The sequence below is a fragment of the Zootoca vivipara genome, chromosome 4 (assembly GCF_965207765.1).
Source record: "Zootoca vivipara chromosome 4, rZooViv2.hap1.1, whole genome shotgun sequence".
Lineage (NCBI taxonomy): Eukaryota > Metazoa > Chordata > Lepidosauria > Squamata > Lacertidae > Zootoca > Zootoca vivipara.
The window spans coordinates 11,684,636-11,703,289 of NC_142587.1; the positions used below are offsets into that span (position 1 = coordinate 11,684,636).

The following is an 18,654-nucleotide window of genomic DNA, read 5'->3' on the forward strand; positions in this document are numbered from 1 at the left end:
TTGGTTGCTTTTTCTTGCCAAAGGCAGCTCAAGGCAACTTACAACTAACGGAACCCAGGCCATTCAGTAAGCTTTGTAGCCAAACAGAGAGCTGAGTTCAGAGTCCAGTGTCCTAACCACTAGGCAACATTGATTCCATTGACATTAGAAGTCTAGTTTGGTCTGTTTTTATTAATGAGCAAGTCTTTAGAGATGTTCATCTCCCTATAATGTCCCAGGGTATGGTCTGAAGTTATAGGAGGGGGGGGGGAATCCTCTGCTCCAACAGAATTCCTGAACTATTGTTATATTTATTGCACTGCAGTTTGTTTATGGTTTGGCTATAAGCATAATTCTTGAACAACAGGAACGTTATGAAATGCTTAGATTAATAGCTGTATTAAGAAGACAGCACATTGCATTTTTATGTCTTGAGACATGGTGCACTAATGCAAGCTACTTAGCATCGAAAATATCTACGTTTATCCTCAAGTCAATGTTCCGGCGGCTGCATAGAGATTCAAAATACTTAGCACCAAAGTGTCAGTTACTTGAGGAAACAGCAAGAGCTGCTGAAGGTAGATTTGATGGTAGCAGGCTCCAATGGTCAAACCTGAATTGGCTGCAGTCAGGTAGAAGAAAGTGGGTCTGGTGTGGATAAGGAGTCTGATTTTTAAGAGCAAAAGGGATATGTGGGTGAGCACAGGATCTCGCCAGCAATTGCCCGCTACTTCCTTCCCTTCAATTTGCCTGCCGACATCATTTGTCCCTCAGCTGAGCTCCCAATTCCAACAGTGAGCCTGACCGGGATAAAAGCACCTGTGGGAGAGTAGCTGAGGGGAGCTAAATACAGTACTGGACAGGGAAGGTCCAACCTGTGTTACAGCATGTGGTTAGCCTGGATGAGAGCTAAACAATGAGCCTGGGTTCAGATGGCAGGCTAAACCCAAACCAAGGCTTAGCTAAGTGTGCTGCAGCAGCAAAACGACCAGGGTGGTTGCAATCTCTTTCTGGGAGTTTGCGTGCTTGTGTGTTTGTGCTAAGCCATGGTTTGGCTTATCATGACATGTGAACAAGGCCAGTTTGTGCAATCCTGAGGCAGGAATGTCAGAGAATTCCAATGAAAACGGGAACAGGAGTAGAAATGGCTTATTTGTCCTAGGTCTGGAACCATAATCAATTCGGTGAATATGATCAATATTCACTGTTGCCGCTTTCAATCCACAAATGACCTGAAATTAGTGATGTTTCCCTCCCTCCAAATTCACACTGCATTTCCTTTACATTGACATAAATGGGGTGTGATGCATTATATCAGTGCTGGCATTACGAGTTCTCCAGGAAGCTTAGTTTTGATCATGTCGCTTAATCAGGAAAAGAGAAACAAATCTCAAGATAATTTTAGTATATTTAAATCTTGGAAGCAAAACATTTTGGTGAAATTATTAGCTGTAATGAACATCCTTATGAGTTGACAATTAGCTAATGCGTTAAGTTCTCCCCCCCCCCTGCTCTTCCCTGAGAGTATTTGTGATCAGTGGTTCCTTTCTTGCAAAAGTAACTAGTCCAATTTTTTTGTTTCTTTGCTTTTCTCACAGAGGAACAGACCTCGATGACCTCATCGCTGTAAATAACACTGCACAGAAAAACAAAAGGCAATTGTTTTAAATTCTATCTCTCCTGCACTTTAGAAAACTGTGGCTTGAGTTTAAAATGCAGGGAAGGTTGTAGCCAACTAAGTTCTCCTCAGAGGTCCTTCTGGTAGCAGCTTAGAGACCAAATAAGTTTGTTATTGGTAGGAGCTTTCGTGTTCATGTATCTGAAGAAGTGTGCATGCACATGAAAGCTCATACCAAAGACAAACTTAGTTGGTCTCTAAGGTGCTACTGGAAGGAATTTTTTTTATTTTGTTTCGACTACGGCAGACCAACATGGCTACCTACCTGTAACTAGACCTACGTTAGTCATGGCCATTAATTTCAGTGGGTCTACTCTTGAGCTACATCCCACATATGTGTAGCTGTGAGCACATGGTCCCCTTGCCCATGCAGCACTACCTCTGTATCAAATGCATGTCCAGAATTTCCCCTCCCTCCCTGGGAGGAAACCTGGAAAAGGATAGCCTGGGAGGGGCAGGAAGTGGGGCCTAGAAGATGGCAGTGATTGGTGACCAGGAGGATAGAAGCATGTGGGGTCCTGCAGGTCAGAAAAGAGTTGTGTGTGCATCACGGTGAACATGAAGCTCTGGAATGGAGCACTCCTTATAAGTCCTATTAGATATAGTAGGGTTTATGTATTGATAAATAATCATAGGATCAGGCTATGGGACATGAACTTAAAGGTCTTGATATGTAATGAAGGGGCCGTATTTCTTCACAGCAGATAATGCTTCATACTTTTGGTCTAGTGCTTGAATCTGATCTAAAAATTAAAATAGATGCTGCCTCACAGAAATCATTGATGACTTAAGTAACATTTGTGTTTGCATTTTTTAAAATGTCCAGTAAAATGTATTTTGTGGTCATCAGGCTCTTCTCTTTATCTTTGACAGAAGCCAAGAACTAGATGATCTCATTGTAGTAAAATCATATCCTGTGGATCAAAACAAAAAGTGGTGAGTCTTAAATCTTAGTTCTTATAACCATGGTAGTCCTGTAGAGGTTAATTCAGGTCACTTGTTTATTAATTCAGAGGACTTGTTTATTGAGCATTTGTTCTGATTTGTTTGTGGGGAGGTCAGATGAAGCGTCAAGCCAATGTCATCCCACACTTTCCATTTCCTTGTATGAGTATACAGTGTTGCCTTTTCCCCTTCTTCATTCACCACTGCAGATGCTTCTCTGGGGTCTAGTAAACCCCTTAGGCTGCTGGCTGTTTTATTTAATAATAAAAAACACAAAGCCTTTGTTGGAATGGTGGCAGGGGTGAAACCTCTCTAACTTCAGAGTCAGCTCCAGCAAGAGTAGGACTGCAGCCAAAGATTGTATGTGAGGAAAGAGCTCCGTTCTCTGCTCTCAGATCAGCCTCATTGCCTTAGATTGGAAGAACAGTGAAGAGGCCCTCTCTCAGGCTACATGTTCTGCATATAAAATAGTGCTTGGCACTGATGGCTATTCATTTAGCAGAGCTTAAGGCTCTGGCACAAAAACAACAGGCATTCAAAATAAAGGCAGAGTAGCCACTGTTTGATGAATGCATTCCCTTTGAGAGTTTTCCCTCTTAAGTTCACACCCTCCTCTTTTCCCTTTTAATATTTTAAATCCCCCTCCTTCACTACATGCATAGTAGAAGAATAGAGAAATGGTGGTGAAGATAAATCATGGCTAGACTTCTTTTTCTTACTCCAGCTTTCTCCTCCACAGGGCACCAGAGCAAGACCACGAATCTGCCAGTATTCCAGGTGATCCGTCAGAAATGAACCATTTATACCAGGACACAAGAGGATCCAGGTACAGTATTCTTAAGCCAATAAATTGAGTGTTTTTCCTTTTTCCCCAGCTGCAAAAGGCTATCTCTCCTATACCCTACCAAGGAAAATGTGTTAGAAGAAATTCAGCTTTCCCAGTCCAGCAACTTTTTCTGAGTACAGGTGGGGAAGTTCAATGTGGGTAACACACACACATAGCTTTGCCTGTCTGTAAATCTCAGGGAAGAGAAGCGTTCTGCATGCACAAACCACCCTCTGTATTTAAAAGAACAGCTTGGGCAGGCATCAGAGAACAAACTGCTTCTCTCAGAAGCTCCCTTTTCCATAGTTCTTTCTGGCCACAGTATGAAGTGTTACCATCTATTCTACCACGTTGGAACTCTGTATTCTTGCTTTGTTCCAATGAGTTTAGGATTATATTCGCCTGTGATCCTACACAGAATTGTGATGGGGGGGGGGGAACAACTTCTCTCCATCAGGTAAAACCTGAAAAAGGAACAGCTTTCGAAACAAATATGTGTGCCCTGTGTTAAGTTACCATTTGTTAAACATCTGTCTGTATCAATCCAGTGTTTCAAAAATGTGGTCAAGAACAGGGCCAAAACAGTGAGCAATGGAACCTCTAGTATTTTGCAGGTGGCGTCATGAAGGTGGCTGGAGAGAAGCTTTCCTCCCTTTCTCCTAATAAACCTGGGGCCACCCACTGAAAAGGAATAGCAGGAGATTTGGGCCAGACAAATGGAATTGCAGTTCTTCACACCATGCAGCGTTAATTATGGAATTTGCTAGCCAAGATATGGTGATGTCCAGCAAGTTTAAAGGCTAAGGCAGTGGCAACTAGTCACAGTGGTTATAAGCTAGCCCCCAGCATCAGGGGTAGCCTGCCTCCAAACCCCAGTTGCTGAAAATAATGCCAGGAGAGGAAGGCTATTGTGTCTAGGTCCAACTAAATCAGGCTGGGCACTGTAAACCAGGGTGCTGGAACAAGACAGGCCTCTGGCTTGATGCATCAGGGATCTCTTGTTCTGTTCTTATGACATTGCCTTTTCTTACTGCTTTTGTACGTTTATTTTTAGAGAATGAAATTCTCCTCGTTTTTTGTATGTGTTTCAGCTGTATTGCCTCGAGCAGTTACTCAAGTCCAAAGGACACAATTGTGTACACAAGGACATATGAGAATAGGTACCTGAAAAATACACGTCGTATTTTTCCACAAATATTTCCTCGTGTACTAATTCCAAAAATAACAGTTTAAACGTGATTTGTTTAAACGCAAACAATGTTATTCCCCACCCCCACCCCCAGCTATGGCATGGCTAACTTTCTGGTTTCTTGAACGCATAGAATGAATGATATTCTAATACAATTTATGGCATCCCAGAATAAAATGTGAAATTAAATGCAAGTGATAAGGGATTGAAACAAAACGGCTGGAAAAGGCTATTGATATTACCAGACCACAGCCACAGCCACAGTACAGTACACAGCTCAGCTCAGCTCATTGATTCCAATAGAGGTTTAGTATGCCTAATGCTGGGATCTATGTGGAGAGAAAGAGAGAATGTATACATGCATGTAAACACACGATAATGGTTAGGATTTATGGAGGGAGACATGCAGTGACCTACAAAGATGAATGCAGTCATGTTTGTTGAACCCATCAGGGGTATCATAAATCTCCTGGTTTTGCTGGCCTGGCTGGGACTGTAAACATGTAAACAATTATTGCTGCATTTCTATTGACTCTTTTCTGGCCCTGCAATAAATTTCTGAGAGTCATAAATGAACAGTGTTGCAAAACATAAAATAACACATTTTTATGTTTTCTTATTTCACCTTGTGCCTTATCTGTCTTCATTCTGCTGAATGGTTTCACTTATATCATCTCTATCTGACACTATTGTGTGCTTTTCTGTTATTTTAGAAATCCATTACTTCTAAAATATCAAGTGCTTAAGCATGCTCTTAAGATATAAGCCCCTTGGGGGCAAAATCCTCATTCTGCATGAGCCTTACTGAATAATGGGAGCCATGCAAAAGCAAGTTTTGTGCCCTTTTCGTATAATGCAAGACAAGTCTCATCTTGCCCTCCTCCCCCAACTGTTCTTTTAAAACTCTTTCTTGTATATCTGTATTTTTTGAAGTCTGCCCTCAAGTCTCTGTGGATGGCTTTGATGTTGATTGATGATACACTCTCTTTGTCAGAGTGCAAACTTGAAAAGTATTTTTTTAAAAAAACAACAACCCTATTGTTCATCACTTGGCACATGTTCCTTGTATCGCAGCAGATTTCCCCATGATGCTTATGAAGACAACATCCCTGGAAAATCTATCAAAACTGTTTACTCTACTTCTGATAGGTGGGTATATACCTGTATACTGAACACTGTAGAATGAAGAAATAGAGAGGAAGAAAGCAAAGAGAGAAACATCTATCTATCATCTATCTATCTATCTATCTATCTATCTATCTATCTATCTATCATTTCCTTTTCTGTTGCAGTTCTTCATTAGTAGATCCACATTTGTACAACTGTTGCATTCAAAAAAGAATGATAAGAAAACTTCTTTTCATATACTTCCCTTCCACTCCTTCCCGAGTTTCCTCTCTGTTCCCAACCTATCCGCATTGTCTTGTTCTAAATTTTTCTCTCTCCTTCTCTTTATCTCATGTTATAACTTACGCTGCTGAATTATACTCATCCCGCTAGGTTCATTGTCTTACTATAATACTTTTTCATATACTGTATTCTATAGAAAAATCCAACCCTCTTTAAGTTCTTTTTCATCTCTGTTTCTTATTCTGTTAGTTATATCCACTAGTTTCGCATATTCCAGCAGTTTATGATGCCACCCCTCTTTTGTTAGAACTGTGTCTGTTCTCCACTTTTGTACAAGTAAAATCCATGTGGCCATGGTCTAAATAGACTTCCTTGGTTTTTTTGAGACTTCTGTCATTATTATATCCAGAAGATAAGCTTCTGGGTTTTTAGTAAAGGATCTTTTAAACATTCCCCCCCCAATTTGTTATGGATTAATTCCCAGCAGTTTTTAATAACCATACAAGACCACCACATATGGTAGAATGTTCCTACTGTCTCTTTACATCAAAGTGAAAAACATCTTGTCCGTTTTGCCCCTTGCCCCAATACCAAAGTGTTTACACTTATTACCTGAAAGCTTTTTCCAGTTCACATGTCCACATCTTCACTTGATTTCTCTACGCTTACACTGTATGCTAGATTGCTAGCTGTAGAGTGGGTGAATTGATTTCATTGAAAAGGTATCACTACTAAGATGACATCAGTGAATATGAAAATTTGTCTGTAGTGTTAGATTTGTATCGGTCCATTCATACATTTAAGCTGTCACTTGATGTTACTGTACCGCAGCTGCCATTATCCTTAACCGTGGACCATATTAGCTGGGGCTGATGGGAGTCAGATTCCATCAATATGTGGAGGCCCACAGATTCACTCTTTAGCAACAGCTCTTCCAAGTGATCTGTCCTGCCCGAAACTGTTTATCCATGCTTTGGCTACCTTGCTAAATGAATGGGAGCTGTGCAAGAGCTTAGCAGTGCAGTTATGCAGCTCCCCTTCATGTAAATGGGGGCTTGCCCTGGTGACTAGTGCTTTATGCCTTCAGACAACCCAATCTTGAAACTGTTTCTAGGCCACTCTTTGCACATCGAGCCATGGTGAGAAGGTCACAGCTTCATGCAGGCATGGAAAAGTGAGAATATTTGCACAATGAAATCTTCCAGTACTGTAGTATGCACTCAATGAATCCTGTTCTTACACAGGGCCGTTATTGAAAAAGAAATGTGCACTTACTGCCGGAAGCCCTTGGGCACAGACACAAAGATGATTCTTGATGCCTTGCAGATTTGCTGTCATGCAACTTGCTTCAAGGTAGAAACATGTCTTTCACTCAACTGTCATTAAATATGCATGGATTTGTAGTATGACGATTGTGAATTTTGACCAAGGCGCTGGGTTTTAAATCAAATTAGAGAGCAACCCTATGGTCCCTGGAAGGGTATCCCAAGGATGATAGGATAGGGCAGACCTCCCTCTTTGTCCCATGGAAAGGGAGGTCCATACGTCGAAATCTTCACTGCTCTTGCTGCTCTGCTGTTGGTACTCTTATGGAGATAACAATGGAGTCATAATGGGACAGATTGGAGGAAGCACCCAGAACAGGGGAGGGAGTATACTAGCCCTGAAGCTGCTACACTGATTTTCCTTCTGTAGAACCAAGTTATAAGAGAATGTAGCATTGAGCAGTGAGGATGGGGGGAAAACATGGGAATGTGGCATTTAAACAGATTCTGCATTCTGCATATGACAGCCAGAGAATAAAGAAAACTGTATTTGTGCAGTGGGGAAACAACCCTGAGGCTGAATTTCTCTGAGATCTTAAGTTCAGTTGTACTGAAATGTTAGTGAGTCTTCCATGCTTTGCACACCGTAACGTATATTAAAGATGACTCACTATCAGGCATTTTCATAACACGCCTGCTGATTAGCTACTGGACTGGGTTCAAGGTGATGGTCTTGGTGTACAAAGCCTTGCACAGCTTTGGGAACAAGATGTCTAAAAGACTGCATCATTTTCTGCATGCCCAGCTGATCACTGTGCTCCGCAGGGGAAAACATCCTGCAGATGCCACCTTGTCAGGAGGTGTGTCCTGCACGATGCTGAAGCTGGGCAGCACCTGCCCTTTGGAACTCCCTCCCACTTCATATCAGGCAGGCACCTTCTCTGTTGTCTTTTTGGCACTAGCTAAAGGTGTTTACACTTTCTCAACAAGCTTTCTAAAACGTTTATCCTGGTTGGTATCTGACTCAGAATTGATGAAATAGATAATAACAACTAAAGGTTTTTGTTTAACTCTTTGTGCTCCCAGTGTGAAATCTGCAAAGCACCTTTGGAAAACGTGAAGGCGGGAGATAGCATTTGGATTTACAAGAACACGGTGCATTGTGAACCATGCTATTCCACAGTTAAATGTAAGTTGTACTGGAGGGCACCTGCTTGAAGGTTCAGTTGTTAACAACCACCAGGGAGGCATGGAGCTCAAAGTACTTCTGAAACACTTCAGTTCAGTTCTTGTTTATGGTGCTGTAGATTGCAGGATTTGGTGAATGCAGAAGTCCAAAATGCATTTCTTGAATGTCCAAATATATGTTTCCCTGCTTGATAGTCACAACACCAGTAGGGACAAGGAGAAAATTCAGTTCAGTTTGCGTGTAAAGAGAAATATATCAAACTCTTGCTTTCTGAAACAACATGCAGTTATCCTTCTAAATTCACACTTATCCAAATTTTGTGATACCATTCTCTAACCAAACAGTGTTTGCAAAATGCATATGTTAGGTAAAAGGCACATTAAAATGAATGCGTTAGTTAAGATAACATATTAACATGCATTATATTAGGGGGAATAGCTTGCAAAATTTGGGTATTTTAGTCACAACTATGCAAAACTGTGTAGATTAGGAGAAATTCCCAGTAAAATGCTGGCAAATTGTCATGATAATTTTAAGGTGCAAACTGCTGATCTGAATTTAAGATTGGAAAAATGATAAACTGAGAGATCTGAAAGTGACAGGTCCTTCCATCCCTGAAGACCAGTGAATGTTAAGAATCACATTTAAAAGACAATCAGTATCTGGAATACCTCAAATAATATGGAACTGAAATAGCTCTGTGTTTAGAGAAACTTAACACATTGGTCTGAAATGGTAGACTTGATAAGGCTGTGCACGTTTTCAGTTTCTAATGGGCATTTTCTTTCCCTTACAGCATCATGGGCCTACTAATTTTGACTGAAGACAGTTCAGGTCGATGGATCAGCTGCATGCGTTTATCTTTGAAAATCATATGCTTTTTTTAGGATAAGTAAAGAACTCCAAGAATAATAAAAAAATGGTAGACATTTGAAGATGTGAAAAATGAAACTATAACACTGCTTCTACAAAGAAGGAAGCGCATGGTGGCTTCTGCCTAGAATTTGTGTGTGTGCATTATCAGTAAGAAAACAACATCTAAGATTGCAGTCATGTGTCTGCTTACTTAGGAGCGAGTCTCACTGAGAATAGTACAACTTATTTTTCTGAGTAAACAAGCATAGGATTGTAGTGAAAGCATATCTTGGCTACTCTTGACTGAGGTTCCACTGGTTCCTGCTCATTCTGAAACAATTCACACACCCGTGCTTATAAGCCAAATACTTGTGTCTGTGAATGAGTTGTCATAGATCTAAGACATCTCAGCTTAGTGGTTCCAGTCCAGATAACGTGAGTTGTGTTTTAAGTCCCATGGGAATCAATGGGTCAGAACCAAAATCATGAGAGTTACCACATAAAGGCTTCCTCTACTCCCTTTCATTGTTTTACTGCTACACTGGAAGTAATAGCAGCAGCACTAGGTGAGGCAGAAGGTATAATATTGTTTGGTTATCTGTGTGTGAGTGGCACTCTTTCAATTATGTCCAAAGCCTGCTGCCAAAGCCAACCATCTTATTCGGCCTAAAGGCAACTTGGACAGGTCTGCATGTCGACCTCCTGCAGTTCCCAGGCAATTGAAAGAAATGTAAATAAAGCAATGATGGATTGATCATGGGACAGATTGGGGACATCCACAGAATTCTACCATGCAACCGCATCCTCTCCCCAGACACACAGAGGAGGAGACAGTGGTCATGTCAACACAGTCTGCAGCATCACAAGCTAGAGCAGGGGTTAGCAAACTATTTTCTGTCCAGGGGCACAGTCACTCAGAGGTAATCTGTGGGGGGAGGTCACATTCCTGCAGTGAGCATGGACAGAACCAATGATGGGCAGAGAGAGACAAAAATGCCCTGGGTTAACTAATCAAGAATAAAGACTGCTCTGCTTCTGTGGCTGTCTCAGAATTCCCAATCCTATTCCGCTCTACTCAGAAGTAAGCTCCACTGAGTTTGATGGGGTTACTTTCAAATGAGTACAGAATTATTTTATTATTATTATTATTATTCAACACAGTAATTGATACAGCTTCTATTCTGGAAAGCAAGTGAAAGTAATTCCTTTTTGACATGAGTGCACTATGAACAAACCCATGGCAGTAGGGGAGGGGAGGTCTTTTCCTTAAGCCATACAACCAGGACAAACCTTTTTTTAAGGCATCAATTTATTCCTATCAAATGATTTCCCCCTTCCAATTGTACTGAACCTGCAATGAAAGGAATCAGGAGGAAACGTTTTTTTAAAAAAAAATCAGGGAAAGTAAGAAGGAAACAAACAAACAGGAAGGAAGTCTAATGGGATGGCAGAAGGGGTCGATTTCAGGAAGTGATGGAGTGCACAAAATGAGGTTGGGGGTTGTAGGTTGTTCACTGTGGGATAGAGGTCTTCCAGTAATCACTGGGCTGAGTAGGCAATGAATGAGTTGTGCTTTAGGCAGGACCTCTGCATGGAGTGATATGGCAGGTGAAATAAATGCTAACGTGAGCTAAGCAGCAGCAGGGACTGGACACCCTGATGGATACATACATATATTTGGCTTGGAAAGTTTCAGCCTATCTCCATTAAAATCTACTGTGGATACAATGATCCTGCAAACACTCATCCTCCAGCATATGAGAGAGAAATATTCTAAGGATTGGGACTCAACTTGCACTGTGTTTTAAAACTCATGGATTTACAATTGTATAGAATTATAAACATGAATTCTTTTCTCTCTCTACCTCGCTTTCTTTAATCTTAGTGCATGCAAGCAGCTTCACTAGTGATAACAGTAGAGAAAGTTCACTGTTATGTAGAAATTATTAAAATTAAAGATATAAAAGATTTAAAAAAATAAGATCCTGGTTGAATCCAGACATTCTGAGATAAACCATGGTTGTGATTAGAACGAAGGTGACTGTATGCTCTTGCTTCCATTTTTTATTACGTGCGGCTTGTTTCATGTGAACCAGACAGATTGCCATGGACCCTAACTATTGTTTGTTTGAAACAAGCCAAATAAATAGCATGGGCTATGGAACTGGCTTTCCTTCACAGGCCATAGTTAAAATTAACCAAAGTTTAGGGTTTGGACACAGAACGCTAAACTGTGGTGGTTCCAAAAATGGAAGTAAAGTTATCCAGTTTCTCCATGATTGTGGAAGTGTGTGAGCTTGAGGTTTATTGCGATGCAGCCATTAAAATTACAATTTAGTGCATAGTAAAGCCTGTTAGTTCACATACAATCCTAAAAATAATCCACATAGAATAGTGTTTCAGTGACATTGGAAAAAGAAGTGGTTGTACAGTTATTTTATTTGTTGCTTGTCTCTCATACCAATGTTGTTTGAAATTGATTTCTCTTTCCCCCCCCCCAAATCTTTCCAATAAAGATTACTAAAGATCAAGTGTGACTAGGGAATAATATATTTTTCAAAGGAAGCACCGAATTTCAAAGTATGTACATAACAGGCTGCTCTGGGGAGATTTCTCAGCAGTGGGAGGGAGGAAAGCCAATTAGAAGAAGCTCTTTTCAAAGTGAAATATAATTCTACAAGGATGGGTAAAAATAGTCAGAATACCGAAAACCACACCAGAAGGTGATATTTTATTATATGTACTTTGCTGCACACATTCTGTCAGGCAGAGATACCTTTTCAGAGATTTCCCTGCCTCTGTATTTAAGAAGTGTTGTCATTCCTCAGGACCACAGCCATTTCTGGACAACTTAGGCCACAGCAGGGCTGCATTGCTGGGCTGTTCCAGCACTTCACCGAACTCCAACACTGATGTGTCCACAGACAATGTATGGAAACCCCATACATTCAAATCTCGATGCCTGTAGACTTTTCATGCAAGCTGGAAATCTCTGCCACTGGAGTTCTAGTTATTGTGGAAGACTATACATGCTCCGTGCCCGGTGTGTGGATGTCAGGGAGAGCAGCTTCTTCAGTGTGTGTAGCCCCTTACACGCAATTAACACAAGCACCCGTTCTGACTCGATGTTGCACGGCTTCTAAGCATGGCTAATTGGTTACATCAACATCACATACTATGTAGGCCCTAACACATTGTAAGCCTTTCTCCCCTAGCAATAAAAATCTCTCTCTAAAGCCTGATCTCAACTGGATGACATGTTATTTCGGCATCCTTGGTGAATGTAGGCTTTGGAGGAGAGCTGCATACAGTGTTTTCACTAGGCCACTGAGAAAGAACGTGAGCTCTTTTGCCCTTCGAGTCATTCAAAAATTAAAGATATTTGGAAGTATCTGTTCTGCAAGGTTTTGATCAATGACCATTGACACCATAAGCCAGATATGGCTGTTTTCCCAAGAACACAGCAAGGCATGAACAATAAGGGCTGGTTCACACTTACGCATCCTTGCTAAACAGCTGTGGTAACTACACCATGTGTATTTTATTGCTCTTATTATAGGTTATCTAATAACCGAGCCATGAAATAAAAGATGCTTTAATGGATTCTGGACTGTATAACATTATAGGATGGGATAGTGATACACTATCTCTTACTTAAAACAAAAAAATGGGGGGGGGGGTTATCATTTCAATGCTGATGTAAAAAAAAACACCCACAACCCAGGAGTTCTTTTTACATCTGTTTTACATATCACTTGCCTTGAGCCTTTCATTTTTCTTTGGATGCTTTTATGATGGAGTCCTCAAAGGAATGGTTTGCTGGCAGCTGTTTTAATGAATGGTTTTTTTTTCAATAACAGATTAAATTAGCCACATTGAAGAATGCTCTCATAAATTATAGGTATATCTGTGACTCATCAAGTCCATTTTCCCATTCACATAATGAAACTACTTCTTTATTTTACTAATCAGGGCACAATACTTAAAGGCAAGGAATCAATCAGAACAGAAAAAAGGCCATTCATTTTGCCACTCTCCCCCTGCCTGGGTTTTTCGTGTGGAGAGAGGATGGTCCTAACTTTAAAAAAGCAGAGCATGGTTCTACACTACTAAAGCATTCCTTTCTGAAGCTGGTATTGGTGATGAAGTTATTATATATGCTAGGTTTTATGTGTTGCATGTTTGGCCCATTGTGGCATTTTGTGCTTCATACGTTGGGACGGGTGTGTCTGCCTTTATTCCATTTGCTTTGGAAGAGCTCAGGCTGGTATATGTCAGACTAAACCAAATTCTGTCCTCTCACAAATCCAGCGAGGTAGTAGATGCTGAGAAACAGTGACTAGTTAAGGTCACCCAGAGAACTTCACGACCTGACCGAGGCCAAGAGACCTGAGGCAGAACAAGATGTTGTTTTGCCAAATGCAATAGTTCTTTGGGATTTGGGGAAATAATGCCTCTAGTGGAAAGATGTTCAGTGCTTTTATTAAGTAGCAGGCTTGAATACATAATAAAAAGCAGTGGAGCAGTCGTTAAGCAGAATAATATAGCACAAGCAAGATAAATTACTTCCCCCTCCTGTTATGTCAAAGGTCAGGCCCCATCAGGGAACTCTGTATACCTTAGACCAGTGGTCCTCAACCTTGGGCCTCCAGATGTTTTGAGACTACAATTCCCATCATCCCCGACCACTGGTCCTACTAGCTAGGGATCATGGGAGTTGTAGGCCAAAAACATCTGGAGGCCCAAGGTTGAGGACCACTGCCTTAGACCAAATGCCTCACACCTGTTCCATAAGTTATTGGGAGGGTGTGAAGGATGTTACATCACCTGCCAGGTGTAATAGGCTAATAGACGGGTCAGCATGGTTAATAAATTCTGCAGCTGTGCTACTTCTGGCAGGCATATCAGCCTTCAGCCCACATTCTGCCAGCACTTATTCCTGAAGCACAAACAGCCAATCAAGACAATAAAGCAAACCAACTCACTGAGGAAACAAACAGTCATTAAAGGGACATTATGGAGTTATATGGTCAAATCCCAAACTACCCATTAAGCGACACATCAGTGTCCATAATGATAGATGCATTCGCAATAATCGAATAGCAAGAATGCAAGATTGTGCATTATTTAAATATGGTGTAACATATGGGTTGGTTTTATTATGGACATGGTAATAATAAATATTGAAACAATGAGCACATTTGAGTCCCTCCACTGCCACCCACACTTCTCAGGATACGCTGAATAGATTCTTCTGCCCTTTGAGAACTGATCCCAGATAGGATAGAAAAGGAAAAGACTAGACGGTGAATGTATACAAAGGTCCAGCTATGGGCAATCTGAACTCGCTGGATAACTTTGGCTCATGGATTGAAGATTCCCCAACCGTGAGGTAGATGTGAAATAGCACAAAAGACAATATTTGGCCCTTTTGTATTGCATAGCATAAATGCCATGGTGCACAGCTCTTGCATGTATTCTGGCATTTGCTACCACAGAAGTTGTGTGGGTATTTTCCTTCTGGGTTGAGCCAAAGTTATCCAACGAGTTCAGATCATAGCTGCCAAGTTATCCCTTTTTTAAAGGGATTTTCCATTATGCTGAATAGGCTTCCTCGTGAGAAAAGGGAAAACTTGGCAGCTATGGTTCAGATTGCCCATAGCTTCGCACTTGTATGCTACACGTAGGGTTGCCAGACTCAATAGAGGACAGGACTTCTGTGCCTTTAATTGCCCTGCTCTCTTTTGAGTCTGGAAACCTTAAAGAGGAAACAGCAGACCCTTTGCTTGGAAATGGTTTCTCTTTAAGGTTTCCAGGCTCAAAAGAGAGCAGGACAATTAAAGGCACAGAAGTCCTGTCCTCTATTAAGTCTGGCAACCCTAACTGCACGGGTGCTTTCTATACTCCCAATCACTAACCTAGACAGTCCAGAAAGATACCTTGGCCCACAATATCAAAAACCCCTGAGATGCCCAGGGGAATTAGAAAGGTCACCATGGTTCTCCTCTTTCTCCCAGCGCAGGACACTCAATGTAGTTTCAGAACTAAACCCGGGCCAGATGCCAGCCTGAAATGGATCCACATAATGTGTCCCTCAAGAGTGTCTGGGAACTTTTAACCAAAATGTGGAGAGTTTAGACTAGCCAGCAATTAGAACAATTTTCGGGTTTTCAGATAATTTCTTATGGAGTGGTCCAAGCAGTTGGGACCATCTTATATTTTAAAGAGGCATTAGTAACTTCCTGGACCCATATGGACATCTTCCCCCAGCAAAGAATGATTAAACATGCACTTTATGCACATGATTTTATTGATTGATTGATTTTCCACCCTTCACCGTAAGGTCCCAGGGTCTGTTACGGGATTAAAAACAATATCTTGATCTGCTGAACACAAACAAGATACCTTCTGAGTAGCAGTCAGCAACTTAGTTGCAACAAAACTGACTTTCAGACTGAGGTGGAGGCATGCAATTTTATCTGCAAAGTACTGCACTATGAAAATAAATTACAGCATGCTACCACTGAGTCTGGCTGACCCGGACTTCATAATCCTCAGGACGACTCCAATGAACAGTTCTGAGTAAATTGCAATCGCGGTGCAAAACTATTAATTTATAAGAAAGATACATTCTGTTGAGTTAGCTCTATAGAAATCAAATACATTATTTGATTTATTGTACGTTTTGTGTATTTTTAAACAAAAAAGCATTTTGTAAATGCAATTTAATTACCATCCTAACCATTCTATTCCTAATGTTAGCATTTTGCTCATGAAAACGCAGTGTTAGAATGTGAAACTCTGTTATCTTTCCAGTGTTTCTTTGTCTACAGTGCATTTACAATTGAATCATTGCATGTTAATACATATGAATTAAGAGGGCCTCTTCCCTCCAAATGATTGGGTATAGAAAGCACACGTGCAGCTTCCATTTAGGTTATCAGTCGTTTAAAACAATCAACCTACATTGGTGATTTGTGTTTCAGCAATGTTACATTTGCATAATTACAACCCTTATATTAGCAGTTTCAGCTTCTAATTATATGGTTCGTTATCTTTTCTCCCCCTTTTCGAAGGAACATAATTCTGGGAGCTTCCTAATTCAGCAATGGATATAAGCCTACATTTTTGTGGTGCATTTGGATCAATAGTTTTCAGTATTGGGATGTTTCTGAAGGCCATCCAGTCCAGGCATGGGGCACCTTAGGCCTTCATGATGTTGCTGAACAACAACTCCCTTCAGCCCCACCAAGCATTGCCAGGGGTGATGGGTATTGTAGTTTAGCAGCATAAAGGTAAAGGTAAAGGTCCAGTCGTGACTGACTCTGGGGTTGCGCGCTCATCTCGCATTATTGGCCGAGGGAGCCGGCGTATAGCTTCCAGGTCATGTGGCCAGCATGACAAAGCCGCTTCTGGCAAACCAGAGCAGCACATGGAAACACCGTCTATGTTCCCGCTGTAGCGGTTCCTATTTATCTACTTGCATTTTTGACGTGCTTTCGAACTGCTAGGTTGGCAGGAGCTGGGACCAAGCAACGGGGTCCCGTCACAGGGATTCGAACCGCCGACCTTCTGATCAGCAAGCCCTAGGCTCAGTGGTTTAACCACAGCGCCACCTGGGTTTAGCAGCATATTGAGGGCCAAAGCTTCCATATGGCTGAGTAAGTCTTGTCCCAGAGACTAAGCAAAGAAAACTCAACATCCCAGCTTTCCATAGTTTTATGCAAGTTTACCTTGCAAACAAATGATAGTTAGAAACACTTGTGAATGGGATAATTTCTGAACTCTCATTTTACTGTGGGTTGTAACCACAGCCCATTACCCTCCTGTACAGCGTGGGTCAAACAATCACTAATAATAACCAAGTGTTTTCAGATAATCCAGTCTGATTCAGTGTTGGTCAGCTACCTCATATTTTATTAGTGTATTAAAGATCTTAGATGTTTTGATTATTTTATCGTTTAATGTGTTTGCCACCCTGGGCTCCTTTGGGGCAGGGGCCAACTTTGGTAACTTGGCACCTTGAGCGAGGACAACATTTCTCCTCCCCCCTCATTATTATTAATTGAATTTATATACCACCCTATACCCTTGGTTTCATAATGATTCCTTTTGGCATTGCTTTTTTAAATGGAACTTCTCAGTATTCATACAGATAAATATAGGTTTGTTTATTATTATTACTACTATTATTATTATTATTATTATGCACCGAACCCTCTGTGAGGGAACCACCCGCACAGCTTTGGGTCTTGGGTGGGATATAAATGTAATTTTAAAGTAACCGCTATCATATTTCCCCAACAAGGGGGCACTTTAAAAAATACCTCAAAATAAATAACGGCATTTCTTCCCTCAAACTTTGCCTCCTCCCCCAGTCACCCCTGCTAGGAAATGTCGCCATCAGCACTAACTCGCCCTCAGCACGTGCCCCTTCCCGCCCATTCTCTTCTCGGCCATGCAAGAACTGGATGTCTGAACCCACTTAGGCACCCACCCCTCTCAACCGGACTTTCACGACCCCTTTCTCATGGAACGAATGTAGACGTGGGGAAATCCATTTCCCTCCATGGGGGCGGCGTCTCACCGTCCCCCCGCCCTCCTTCCCAGCGCCCTTCTCTCTCTCTCGCTTCCCTTCCCTCCGCGCAGGCCCAGAGCCCCGCGCGCCGCTCATTAGCCTCTCCCCGCCCTGCTTTGTTCCCATTGTGCGCCTCGCTCAGCCCGGCGGAGGGTGGGGAGGCGAGCGCCGCGGGTCCGCCGCCGCTGCGCGCCAGGCGCGTCTCCGGCGAGGCGCGTCGAGGAGGTGGAACGAAGGCGCCGCGTCTGCTCCGGCTACAGCCCGGCGGAGGCGGAGGGGGACCTGCCTTCTTCGCCCGCCTCGCCTCCTTCGGGGAGGGATGGAGGCTGCTGTGCTGAAGCCCCTCGTGGCCGAGGTGAAGCCGGGCGCCGTGAGCGCCGAGCTGGAGGTGAAGAAGCTGCAGGAGCTGGTGCGCAAGCTGGAGAAGCAGAACGAGCAGCTGCGCAACCGGGCGGCCGTCGCCTCGCCCGCCTCGCCGGGAAGCGCCGCCAGCGCGCTCCTGCTGCTCCCCGCCGCCTCCGCCGCCGTCCAGGCGCCCGCCTCGACCCCCAGCACCTCCCCGACGGCCTGCATGCCCAGCCCGGTGCCCACTCTCCTGTGCCAAGCCGAGCCCTTCGTCTACTTCAAGCCGTCGCCCCCCGGAGGAGGAGAAGGAGGAAGCTGCCGCTCCGGAGGCCAGGAAGCCCCTGGGGTGGCCCCCCCTACGGACACCGTCCTGGATGAAGTGGAGGTGCTGGATCTGCAGGGGGTCGAGTGCTGCGATCCGGAGGGCGGCGACGACGACGAGACGTGGTGGGTAC

The 18,654-nt window shown here is 42.7% G+C and overlaps 2 protein-coding genes across 12 annotated transcripts in view; both read left to right on the plus strand.

Moving 5' to 3' along the window:
- Positions 1 to 11,807, plus strand: part of SCEL (sciellin) — a 51,006-nt gene extending 39,199 nt beyond the window's left edge. For 3 of the 10 annotated variants that reach the window (XM_088667484.1, XM_088667480.1, XM_088667485.1), the window contains 8 exons: positions 1,578 to 1,634; positions 2,531 to 2,593; positions 3,342 to 3,428; positions 4,520 to 4,588; positions 5,692 to 5,766; positions 7,212 to 7,320; positions 8,319 to 8,421; positions 9,218 to 10,658. In XM_088667484.1, the coding sequence (XP_088523610.1) occupies positions 1,578 to 1,634; positions 2,531 to 2,593; positions 3,342 to 3,428; positions 4,520 to 4,588; positions 5,692 to 5,766; positions 7,212 to 7,320; positions 8,319 to 8,421; positions 9,218 to 9,234 (580 nt within the window). In that variant the 3' untranslated portion in view covers positions 9,235 to 10,658. Of the gene's footprint in view, positions 1 to 1,577; positions 1,635 to 2,530; positions 2,594 to 3,341; positions 3,429 to 4,519; positions 4,589 to 5,691; positions 5,767 to 7,211; positions 7,321 to 8,318; positions 8,422 to 9,217 lie in introns of all 10 variants that reach the window. The other 7 variants (XM_035115239.3, XM_088667481.1, XM_035115242.3 and 4 more) reach the window with 4 other exon arrangements.
- A 6,208-nt stretch (positions 11,808 to 18,015) lies between these two features.
- The window catches only part of SLAIN1 (SLAIN family member 1), a 35,055-nt gene continuing 34,416 nt past the window's right edge, over positions 18,016 to 18,654 (plus strand). Inside the window, exon 1 of one of the 2 annotated variants that reach the window (XM_035115664.3) lies at positions 18,016 to 18,646. In XM_035115664.3, coding sequence (XP_034971555.1) covers positions 18,174 to 18,646 — 473 coding nt within the window. In that variant the 5' untranslated portion in view covers positions 18,016 to 18,173. The remainder of the gene's footprint in view (positions 18,647 to 18,654) is intronic. The other variant, XM_035115665.3, reaches the window with a different exon arrangement.